Below are 12715 nucleotides of genomic sequence, written 5' to 3' on the forward strand. Positions count from 1 at the left end.
TAGGAATGCCTTTACACTGTTGGTAGGAATATAAATTAGTTCAACTATTGTGGAAGACAGTGTGCAATTCCTCAAAGATCTAGAACCAGAAATACCATTTGACCCAGCAATCCCATTACTGGGTAAATACTCAAAAGAATATAAATCACTGCATTACAGAGATACATGCATGAGTATGTTCAGTGCAGCATGCTTCACAATAGCAAAGACCTGGAATCAACGCAACTGCCAATCAATGATAGACTAAAGAAAACGTGGTACATATACACCATGGAATACTATGAAACCATAAAAAAGGACACAGGGAGGGGAACACCACACTGGGGCCTGTTTGGGGGTGGGATGGGAGGAGGGAGAGCATTAGGAAAAATAGCTAATGCATGCTGGGCTTAGGTGATGCATTGATAGGTGCAGCAAACCACCATGGCACACGTTTACCTATATAACAAACCTGCACATCCTACACATGTACCCCAGGACTTAAAATAAAACAATGCACAACCTTTCCAAAAGAAAGCTTTCTCCAATAATTCATAAAGAAAGGTTTCTTTGGAAAATGTTGTGCATTGGTTTTTACATAAGAGTAGTACCTTGTTCTACCAGTTATAGTACCAACCATCGTTATTTTTTTTCCTCCATCAAGTACCCCACAGGGCTTTTCATTGCAGTTTACAAGCACCTAGTCCTAACCCTATCTAATTTGAAGTGTGTGTGTGCGCGTGTGTGTGTGCGTGTGTCTTTGTGTTCTTTCTGTTGCTTGCCAGAAGCATGTACTACTACCAAGGCTTTATCAACGTCCTGTTCCCAAAACCATTTCTGCTTATTCCTCTCACATCCCTCCTTTCACTAGTCATTTAAAAACAGTAAAACCTATTTCTTTATCCTGACATTATGGTTCCATTTTCCACAAATCTCCTTGTCTTGGCCCAGAAGCATATTTTGTAGAGCTGCAATTAAAATTTAATTTTATGTATTTTTTAATTTCCCAAATTATCAGTCCTCAGTATACATTTGGTGTAATATAATCTTCATTGTGTTCTAGCTTATCATAATTTATGATCCCCCTCTTGCTGAACATGTAGGTTGTTTCCAGTTTTTCACATTAAAACATAATGCTGTCACACACCTTTAGGCATAGCAGCTCTCTTCTGTGAACTATGATATGTCTTTATGCTAAGTTCACAAGAGCAGGATTACTAATGTGAAACTATAAATATCTTTATGATCTTTTATTACAGGATTGGCATAATGCTTTCCAAAAGCATTATGCCAACAAAATGATTGATACATATTCTTGACCTTACAAAAGCAGTAAATTAAATCATGAATGCAGCATCTGCAGACAGCTCATCCTGCATTCATGCTGCAGGAAGTTCAGGTCACAGTTTTGAGTATGTTCTTTCATTTTTAATCAACTTCTGCTCTTAAATCTTAGAAGTACACAATATCAACTTCCAGCATAACCGAGAATTAACCATAAAGACCGATTAAAATGTTATTTATTATGAGATTATACGAGTGCCATTTTTAGCTTATGACACTTATCAATGTCATTTAACCTTATAAAAGAAAAATGTATCTAAAAGGCAACCACAACTAAAATATTTTATTGAAAATTCAGAAAAGTTACAATACTTTAAGACAGAGTTTTTCGTATTGTTATAAAGAAAAATGTTTAAAAAATTGACTTGAGTGCAATGATATTTAGGTTTCATTCAAACTAACAAAATCATTTTGAAAAACAAAAATCCACCCACAGCTGAATTTATTTGGGGTGTAAACATGTATTTTCTTATGTGTTATCAAGAAAACTCTAATGAAGTATTTATTTAGAGTGTTTTCTTTTCAAAACAGCATCTTTCTGGACCCAATTTGAACAGCAAATTAGTATTCGTATCTAGTTCACATAGACCACTGATTTGTGTGCGTGTCTGCATATACTTGTGCACACATGCATGTAGGAACTAATTTTATTATGAAATTTTAAGAATCAGAGTGATTTGCTATTTCACTTATCATAGGGCAATAAATAGCATTTCTAGCCATTTCTTAAGCATGTTTCCTTATCTCATAGGTCAAAACCAGTTTCAGAAAGTTTAGCCTAGTAAATGCCAATGGCATAAACAAGACTAACCATAATGCTGCCAAAGTATTAACTATTACAACCAGGAATTTGATGTTAGGAAGTATACTACTACACTTTTCAGATCCAAGTTTCTCAAATTTTCTTATTAAAGGAAGCCAGGTGAGCCAAAAAGATCAGACTCATTTTTTAGAAAATCATTATTGTATATTATCAATGTTCTATATTTTTACCAAGTTATTCCTCAACAAATGGTATTCAGCCACTGATGTTATTTAAATAAATTTATTATTTACATTAGCTCTATTTCAAATCTTCTCCCTTTTAAATGAAGAAATTAGGTCAGGACCTAATTTGTGTAGGCTGTCAGTAAACAGATCCACTACTCAGATGCTGTACTGAAATCTACGAGAAGACATAAGTCACTCATAGTAAGACTTGTGCCTTGCCACAGCTAGAAATGGCACTAATACTTTTAATATTTCAAGTAATATTTTATAGTATTTTGCAGTTAAAGAGATTTTATGTAACTACTGTGAAACTACTAAGATTAGGCACTGTTAGGAAATTCAAAACACGCACATTGACATACAACACTTGTAAATATGTAAGCGCATTGTCTAGGCAAGATGCAGAAATCATTTTAATAAAGGAGAATTTAGTGAGAAAATGACTAAATATAATGTGGCATTTGCTAATACAGACTTGTTTTCATTTGGTAACACCATCTAAGCCGGTTTTTAACCAAGAATATGCTGTATCTCTTACTTTCTTAATTGTAAAGAAATCTGGCCACGTGTGGAAAAGAAGACCCTCTGAAAAAAACGTCTGAGAACCAGTGTTTTGACAAGCTGACTCCAATACTGATGAAACTCTTGGGTGTAAGGGAACAGTGATAACTGACTTGGTACGGAGCTCAATTAGAGGTAAATAAAGCTTTCCTTTCTTCCCCCTCAGTAGCAAAAAAAGGCTCTCAGGCCACTGATTAACTTTCAGGGAATAGTTCTTCACTGTGGTGGCTGACAAAATGCTGAAGTCACTTTAGTCACAGTGTGATGATCCAAAAGTGATGAGATACAAAATTTGACAGGTGCAATCACTCTAATTTCTCCAGGCTCCCAAAATAAAAGCAAGAGCTGGTATAATCGAAATATCGTCTCCAAAATCTTAAGGAAATTTTACGACTCCTTAAAGCTAAATTTTCAGAGAAAAAATTACCCACTGGTTATTTTTGCAAATAAAATGTATCATCAAATACCCTTAATAAGAATACATTTAAGCTTTCCATCTAAATAGTGTTTCTTGTTGAGAATTAAAACTTTCCTCCTTTTTAGCCCCTCTTCTTTTCTGCAATCCAACTTTTTCTTGTATTTAAAGTATTCATCATTTATTGAATTTAGTACTGGATGTTGATTCCACATTCTTATTGCTGAAGGAAGCCTGGTCGATAATATGCTCAAGATGTGTTCGTGCTGAATTTAAAATTTATTGCTATGATCAACTATTCAAATTTCATTGCATCTGATGAATTCCATAAGGAAAATAAACAATGGGCCAAAGTATAAAAATGAAATAATACACACAGACTAGAAATATTATCTGAAAACAGGTGACAAAAACCTAGGGCTGCTTCCTATTAAATAATTTTCAACTCATTTTATATCAAGCTATAAAGTTTTTTAAACATCTAATTCAAGATTATATAATACTAGTTTCAGTGAAGATTCGTTTTCCTATAACTTCTTCTGCATTCTCTTAGTGTGACTAAAGGCTCAGTGTACCAGATTTGATATAAAAGTATCTCAAACAACTACTGTTGATACCTAATGTGAATGGCTAAAAAAGTTTTGATTCTTACGACTTTGTACCAAAATAAAGCTTCTGATATATCTTTAGGATTGTATTTGATGATCAGTTAATGATATAAGCAAAAAATACTTGAACTAAGTTAACATTTATATATAAAAATAGAGAATATATACAACTATAGTGATCTTGATGATATCTTCAAGTACAGTATACTAACAAACTAGAGTATCACCAGCCTGGGTAAACAGTTTATGTTTTAAAGTATGAATTTTTTTTTAAGTCAGGAGACAATTCTATTATTAATAATTTTCATTTTCCCCACCGAGAGATTCTTTATCTTGGTTAATAATTTGAAAAATATGGAATAATTAGAAGTTATTTGTCTGAAAGAAGCATGGAGTGTCTCAATATTTAGAAGGGGGTTTATTATCTCGATTTTTTCTAAGCATGAATCCTTTTATGGTCTATGATTCTTGTATATTTTTTTTTGTTTTAGTTTTTAAGAGTTGGGATCTCCCTCTGTTACTCAGGCTGGAGTGCACTGGCACAATCATAGCTTACCACACCCTCAAACTCCTGTGCTCAAGGGATCCTCCTGCTTTAGCCTCCTGAGTAGCTGGGACTACAGGTACATGCCACCATGTCAAGCTTTTTAAAATGTTTATGTTTTATAGAATCAAGGTCTCACTATGTTGCCCAGGCTGGTCTCGAGCTCCTGGTCTCTCAAGTGATCCTCCCAACTTATCCTCCAGAATAGCTGGGATTAAGCACAGACCACCACACCCAGCTGATTCTTTTATTCTGCTCATAATAAATAAAAGGCTGTGATAAGAAAAGCCACAGGGCTGGAAAGAGTCCACAAATCCTCTGTTTTCTGAGGTGTCTATTTTCTGCCATTCAGGAAGATGGTGCCTACAAAACTCAGGAAAGGAAGGTAATAATAAAAAAAGCTCAAGCCACAAATAGTATAGCTGGACACACATCTTACTAGCCAGGAGTTTCACTAGCAAGTGGTCTCTATTCTGTTTTAAAAGAACACAGCTTCTTTCTCTTGCTGAGGTTTATATGGCCACAGTGTAGGTTTCTTCAGGTTCTCTGATTTTCTGCTCAGGTCACTTATACTATTAAAAATCATGAATTCATTTTCAAAGTATTAAAATATAATCAAATAGATTCAATACTAAAATTAAGCTGAACATAATTTATTCTTTTCCTTGGACATGATATGAGAAATAAAACATCCTGGCCTGGGAGTCAGAAGATTAGGTTCTCTTAATCTCAAGGTTGAGTGGTCCTGACCAAGTTACTCAACCTTTCTAGGCCTCTATTTCCTCTGATGAAAAATAAGAAAGTTGCACTGGATAACTTTTAAAGTCTGTTTTCAAATTTCATTGAAACACTAAGTCATGATCTTGAACAGTGCCTCTTGATTATGAAGATCAACTACCACTAGAATGTAACATTAATTCTAGTGTTTGCAATTTTCTGACGCTTATATTATGTTAAAATGGGAGTTTTCTATACTTCCAGGAGCTAATTATTAGTATTTGGCTACTAAAAACACAATTGAGTTTTTTTTTTTATATTATACATAAAGTTTACTTTGGCATTCACGAGGATGATCTGGAGAGAGCTTTTTGTTACATATATTCTATTTTATTCTCTTATTGTTGAAATCCTATTCCCTTCTCAAGTGAGAGGCAAAAGAGATATCTTGGTTAAGGTATTTCTTACTGAGATAAAAGAATAATAGAAGTATTCTTATTCTTTAATTTTTTTACATTTTAATTTTTTCAATTTTCAGAACTTAATTTGTTGAAACTATTGCTAATACTTAAAAGCAAGGATTTGTCATAGGTTTACCACTACTGGTAAAGAGCTATGATTACTTCCAAAATAATAATACTATGCCAAAGAAAACAGTTTGTTACCATTTTTAAGTATATGGCAATGTATTTTACTAGTTATCTTGATAATTTTCAGAAATGAGACAAAAATAGAAGACTCATGATTCTGCTTTTACTATTTCAAACCAGATGTTAAGCATGTTGAATTCAAATTTAGAAAAGGACTTTGTGGAGTGCCAGCTACAACTTTGGGAGTAGGATAAATAATTTCTTCAACAGTTATATATGTACCTAATAAGAAGCCAACAACTCCAATGAATGCTATAGAAATATTTTTCAGGACCATCCATATATTATAATGTTCCTTAGAAAATGTAAGAATTTCAACCAAAGGTGGCAGGATTAGAGCCAATGTGCTGCTGCTCACAGCTCCAACGAAGGAAATCACAATGTCTAAACGAGGAATAAGAATTGCTCCGGCACCTAGAAAATGAAAATACATTTATTTTTCTTATTTAAATGTTTGTTACTTACCTGAATACTAAAAGTAGGCGACATTTCCTAGACTTTCACTTGTCAACAGTTTCTTATGTAAAGAACTTTTAATTTTTTGCTTTAAAATTCTGGGCAAAGAGGTTTTGATAGTTTATTTCCAAAGCATTTGCATTACTTTGTCTGCCCATACAGCTCAATAATGCACAAGACATGCAGTGGTGGGACATAAATAAATGAGAGAGAAGAGATAGCTATTCTTTAAAGTAGAATTCCGATTTATCAAAATAGAAGGACCAACGGAAACAGAAAAGCATTCAGCAAATACCACAATAGTCACTGGATAGGAAGAGTCACTGATGAATGCTGAAATTAGTGGGCAAAAACGATGAGATCTGGATAGTTACAGAGTTTCAAAATATCTTCAAGATACTTATTAATTACAAAGGGAAAACTAGTACCTTTACAGTAGAGAAATATGTCAAGAGACCAACTTAACCAAGTAAGCAAAATTAACATCACCAGTAAGACACTGATACTATGATGTGATACGCTGAGAAGTGCACAGCATCACTTCCGTGGGATTCTTGCTACAAATGCTTAACTTCAACCGAATCATGGGAAAGCATCAGAAAAATTCAAATGGAAAGAAATTCTACAAAATTACTGACATTTCGAAAGTGTCAAGGTCAAGAAAGACAAAGAAAGTCAAGGACAGTCAAGATTGGAAGAGACAAATGAATATGACAGCTAAATTCAAGTGGGACCATGGCTAATGTCCTGGACCAGAAAAGGATCTTAGTGGGAAAACTGGCAAAATTACAACAAGGTCTATAAAGTAGTTAATAGCATTGTGTCCATGCTAATTTCTTGGTCTTAATAATTGTACTGTGATTATGGAAGCTGTGAACGTTAGACGAAGCTGACTAGAGGTTTATGGTAACTACTTTCTTTTATACCCTTTCTGTGTAAATTACCTCAAAATGAAAAGTTCTTTTTAAAAAAAAAAAAAAAATAGTACTCCACTATTGGCAGCAGATTTCCAAACTGTTGACAAGTTTTCTGCAAGTTCTGGTCTAGTACTTTCTTGATCTTTTCAAAATGCATCAACAGAAGATTTGCAAAAACCAAGACTCATATTCCTTCCTTATTTGTCCAAATGATTTGTTGAGGGTTTGGAGTTGCCACCAGAAATAACAGCTGTGTTTACTCATATGCAGGCTGTGACAACTACATCACCACTGCCACTGATGAAGATTATATCACGTTTCCTCTTTGGGGATTCCAATTATGGCATGTGTTGGAGATATATATATATATTCCTGTTAGTAATTTAGCTTTCAGTTTGCAGTTTCTCTGCTTCTTAATTTTTAATTTATGACGTTTTATTTTTTCCTTTTTCTATTTTTTCTGTGGCTCTCAACATTTTCCAGGAGGTTGTGGGATCAATTTCGAACTAAGTTCCCACCATGTTCCTCATATAACCAGAAGTTATTATTTATCATTCTGTATTCAAATTATTATGAAAGCTAAAGCCCTAAAAACTGTTTTGAAATTATAAATGTAGCTTTACATCTATAGGGCTGAAGTGGCATAACCCTTTATAAATGAAATAATTGACTCTAAAGAAGTAGAAATAGCTAGATCTAAAGAACTCGAAAGTAGAAATACTTTATAAAGTAGGTTATTCGTCTAATAGATGCTTGTTATAGCCTTTTAACTTCACTCTCTGGGGAACTATACAGCATAACTCTCAAACATAGTTAGGGCCTCTCAAAATTCATTGAACAAAATTATTCGTGGAGACATGTTTGTTTCACCTACTTATAGTAAGCAGTGGTATAAAAGTGAGGCCAAACAAATATTACCACTATCTTGCCACCTGAAGAGGCTTTCAATTTGGAATCCATTTTTCTTTGTTTATCTATAATCCAAGCTGTCCCTAGTAAATCCAGTGAAATATTGTTGGAAAACTATGTGGGGGAATACTATAGCATTTTAGAATTTATAGACAAAATTTCCATCTAGCAAACACTTTTAAATCACGAAGTATAATTCCCATCTAAAATCTGTTTAAAGTCAGATTTTAAACATTACATAACTGAAAGATATTTGCTTGTAAAAATGGCTTGAAATATGCTATTGGTAATGTTATTAGTAGACAAAAAAACAAGTATATATACTTTTAGCTGAATCCAACATATATTAATAAAAACTCAAAGGGGAGTTTAAAGTAAGGATAGTTTTATTCATTACATATACTATGTCATTAACAGCTATTATGAATAGATCTATTAAGTACTAATCAGACTTATTCAGTGTTTACCAAAACTATATACGGCAAGAAAAAGTATCCTTAGAGCATAAAGTTCCCTCTGATATTAAAATAAAAGCCTATTTAAGTCTATTTTTGCATCTGAAGGGTAAATGCAGATACATCAGAGCACAAAACAAAGCACTTGATATTACAGCACCAAAAACAAAAATGTGGAAAATAACTTAGCACATTAATTTTAATTAAACAAATAGTTAATGGTGCTCTCCACATACCTACTGACTCTAAGACAGGATATCAGGAAACAGAATGGTACGTTTTTAATCTGCAGAGGCAACTAACTTAAATGAAGGATTTTAGTGAGTTTTCTCTACAAACTACTAAAGATTTATGGGTTTTGATACTTATATAGTCATAGTCTACTATAGATTATAAAAACAAGGACTTTTTAAAAATTACAAACAGTAGAAGGATCAACAAGTTAGAGAATAACAGAAGTAAAGAGTACTTAGTATATTTTGTTGATTCAATTCATACACAGAATTGAAACACTGGTCTTAGTGTTTATTATAATACATTTAAAAATGGAATGGCTCATAGCATGGGTTTGCTCCTAAAATGTCCATGGTGACCTTTGGCTGGTTGCTACCCTCCCTCCTCCTTCACTTGTGAGGTGCCTATATACCAGGTAAGCACCTAAAGGGAACCCGCAGGAAGAGTCTGAATCACTTCTAAAGTTTTTGAGTTTCACGAAGAAGATATTTTGAAATCATGATTCAAATGCTAAATGGATACTTGGACACAACCAACATAATCCAAGCTGGTAAGTCCACTTCTTTAAAGACCAATACAACAAACATGGATTCAGTACTCGGAAAGGATTATGGAACATTGAAAGACATTCAATTTTCAATGCAAATCAGGCTGAGCCTCCACTCTCATTGCTAGTGCTGCTGCACAGCCTACTCTACAAACATGACCAGGTCCCATCAACTGTCTACACACATTGGTCAGTAAAGCGCAAGCCCCCAAATCTTTTCACATGCCTTTGAAAACAGAATGAAAAGCAGTTTTGCCATGAATATCAGTTGGCTTTTACTTTAATTTGGAAGGATGTGTGCCAAATACACAAATGAAGTTTACTGTCCAGTGATGTGTCCCAATATAGCAAAAAGAAATATTACATAGTTTTTGTTCTCTTTCTCCAAGGCATATCCCTTGTATGGATGAGAAGCTTTAATGACTTTTAACTAAAAGAAAGCAGCAACCAAGAAAAGGCTGCAGTTCTCTGTGCTATGAACTAAGCCCCTGGCTTCTGGGAACAAAATCATGGAAGCAGATGTGGTGTGGTCTGTGCCTCAGCAGATTAATAACTTCAATACAACACTGCCAGCAAATGTGCAGAAATGGCTGAAGTTTAAAAAAAAAAAAAAAAAAAAAATCCTGGACCCCTTTTACCATTGCCTTCAAACTCCTTTACCTGAATTTCCATTACCAACTTTAAAAGACTATATACTTTCAGAATAGAATTGCCTTACATCTGTTGATAAAAACACTTTTACTGAAATCAGTCTTTTTATTTAGTCAATACCAAAATGTCAATAAAATAAATGTATAAAAATATTTCAAAATGTTTTAAAATATCTTTTTGCTACTGAATGTTTTTTCGTTAGTCATCAGAATATGGACTTACTGACTTCATTTGTTAATATGATTTCTCTTATTAGTGATATAATTCAAGTAATTACTTTGAAAAATACATTTTATCTACGTTTTCAGCTTTGCATTTCCCTTTTCAAACCAAATGAAACACACTAAATTCTCTAAATCTAGGCATGAATTCCATGGCAGGCTGCTCAAATCAATTTATTGAGCTGCCTCAAATTTCTAGCTCTATCATTCTAAATAGTGCAAGATGTTTATTAGTATCTTACACAAGGAATTTCCAAAGCTGCTTGTTCCCCAGAACACTAGTAATCTGGTCCCAGGTATCATTTTAGGTAATCCTTGTTTAGTTTGGTGATACAATCATCTGTATATTTGTCATTATAGAAATGGTTACAATAATGATAATAACTTCCAGCTATTAATACTTTGTTAATATTATTTCTAACACCACCAAAATGCCATAAGGAAGTTTTATCTTCATTTCATAGTTGAGGAAAGAGGGGCTCAACAGTGGCATGTAACTTGCCTGAAGACACCAGCAAGTAAGTGGTAGGCTTGACTTCGAATCCCCAGATCTGTCTGACTCCAAAACTTACATTCTTTCCACTATACCGAACTCAAGCTCCCGTTCCATGAGTCTCTATTATGAACGTTACCTTGAGAAGGCATTTTATGACAAAGAGTCTTAATGAAAGATTATATACACTTCTTCAAATAATAAGAAAATAAACCACTAAAATTATGAAAGACCAATACAAGTAAAATTAAACACTTTCCTGTAGGTAGTTATGGATAAGAAAACTGTTAAAATATGCAAAAACAGGAATAAAAAACCTGAGGAAAGCTAGAACCAAAATAAAATGTGTATCAAAAATGGAAGGAGTCCCATGTACATGTTAATCACCAGTAATGTAATTTTCAAAATAACTTCATTAGTTATTTTAAGTGTGATAGGATCTGGTTTGTGTTTTTCTTATGTAGCAGTAGAAAAACAGAATTTTAACCTGAAAAGTAATCCAGCTGGGTGAATAAAATTGTTTTAAAAATATTGAAAAATATGTCTTATGTAGCTTTCATTTTAAGAAATTCAACAATAAAAAATTATATAAATATATAATGATACTTACAAGTAATACTAACCAAGAAGGATCTTATCCCAAATTCACAGATTTGCTTCCATTTAGTATGAAATTTGGATGTGATCCCAGGGATAATGATCTCTGCTGGAACATAGAACTGAATTGAATATGTCACAAAAATGCCAAAGGAATACAGAATTTTCACTGATTGATATAACCTGTTGAAAAAAATTTTCAAAATTTAGTCATTTTTAATGTGAATTTAGCTTTCCTCCTTTATTTTTAATATTAAGATAAATAAGAAATCCAGAATACCAAATTAGGCCAGAACCTTACTAACTAAAAATGCTTGTTTAAAAAAAAGGTAAATTGATCTCTAACTAAATTTCTAGAGGATACAAGAACAATTCATTTTGACAAAATGGAAAGCTTGAATATGCATGCCAGGGTTTGGGGTATATTGGTAAAAAGATTTCATTTTGGGATAAGCCAATATTCTGAAGATTAGACTCAGCCCCCGAAGAGCTAATGCTTTCTCAACTTTCTTTTTAAAAATTGAGCCTACTATATGTCTTAAATCCTGAGTCATACCGTCATTAATCTTTACATAGAAGAAAAACTCGCATTAAACTATAGTAAATTATACACACAATCTATGTTTAAATTTACATTAAATAAGGGACATACAGTTGCTGGGTAAGGTTGTTGTTATTCTTTTGTGCAAATTAACTTATCTCTTTGATACACAGTGCTTCAAAACAGCACAGCAATTTTCAGTTTTATAAATATCTTTAGATTTCTACATTGTGGATAACCTGTCAAAACTTCACATGCATGTCTTGATAAAGACTTCAGTAACTTTCTTAAGCACAGAAAAAGAAGACTTTTTAAATGTTGATAATGACATGAAGAGAAAACACAGAATTGTAGGATCTAGAGGAAGGAACATCGTAGAATCCACTCTTTTGGGTTGCAGACTAATGAAATTAATGTGCTGTATTTTAAAAAAACATTTTAACATTTTATAACATTTAAAAGAAAAGCCCAATCATCCTGCATTTTTTAAGTAAAAAGCAGAGAAAATACTGTTGGTTCAGTGTGCTGCAGCATCGGGGCAGTGATTAACACCTACGTCCTCTTTCAACAGAAACATCTTCCCACAGTTTTCTCATTTAAGAGTTCTACTTTCCCACCTAAAATTCCCATGCACAGGGAAGTGCTTTCTTTCTTACAAAAGAATGCAATCGTTTTAAAAGGATTATATTCTACTTTTGGTACATAATGTCAAGGCATATAAACCTTGACATTAATGGAGCTTTAAGTATAAATGTACTTAATATATAAGTATATAAAGTTGACATTAATGGAGCTTTATTTCTGATGTCTTAATATTTAAAGCAGCAAGGATTTTTAAATTTCACTTTTAAGTTCAAGGGTACATGTGCAGGTTATATAGGTAATT

General features: G+C 33.1%; 1 protein-coding gene across 10 annotated transcripts in view; it reads right to left on the bottom strand.

Moving 5' to 3' along the window:
• Positions 1–5463: 5463 nt before the first annotated feature.
• The window catches only part of SLC36A4 (solute carrier family 36 member 4), a 49058-nt gene continuing 41806 nt past the window's right edge, over positions 5464–12715 (bottom strand). For 2 of the 10 annotated variants that reach the window (XR_012423614.1, XM_045371190.3), the window contains exons 10-11: positions 11315–11471; positions 5464–6222 (exon numbers count right to left, since the gene is read on the bottom strand). Coding sequence is in view for 2 of the 10 variants with exons in the window: in XM_045371190.3 (XP_045227125.1) it covers positions 6193–6222; positions 11315–11471 (187 nt within the window). In the remaining 8 variants the exon portion in view is untranslated. Of the gene's footprint in view, positions 6223–11301; positions 11472–12715 lie in introns of all 10 variants that reach the window. The other 8 variants (XR_012423613.1, XM_005579346.5, XR_012423615.1 and 5 more) reach the window with 5 other exon arrangements.

This window comes from Macaca fascicularis, chromosome 14 (genome assembly GCF_037993035.2).
Source record: "Macaca fascicularis isolate 582-1 chromosome 14, T2T-MFA8v1.1".
NCBI classification, from domain to species: Eukaryota; Metazoa; Chordata; class Mammalia; order Primates; family Cercopithecidae; genus Macaca; species Macaca fascicularis.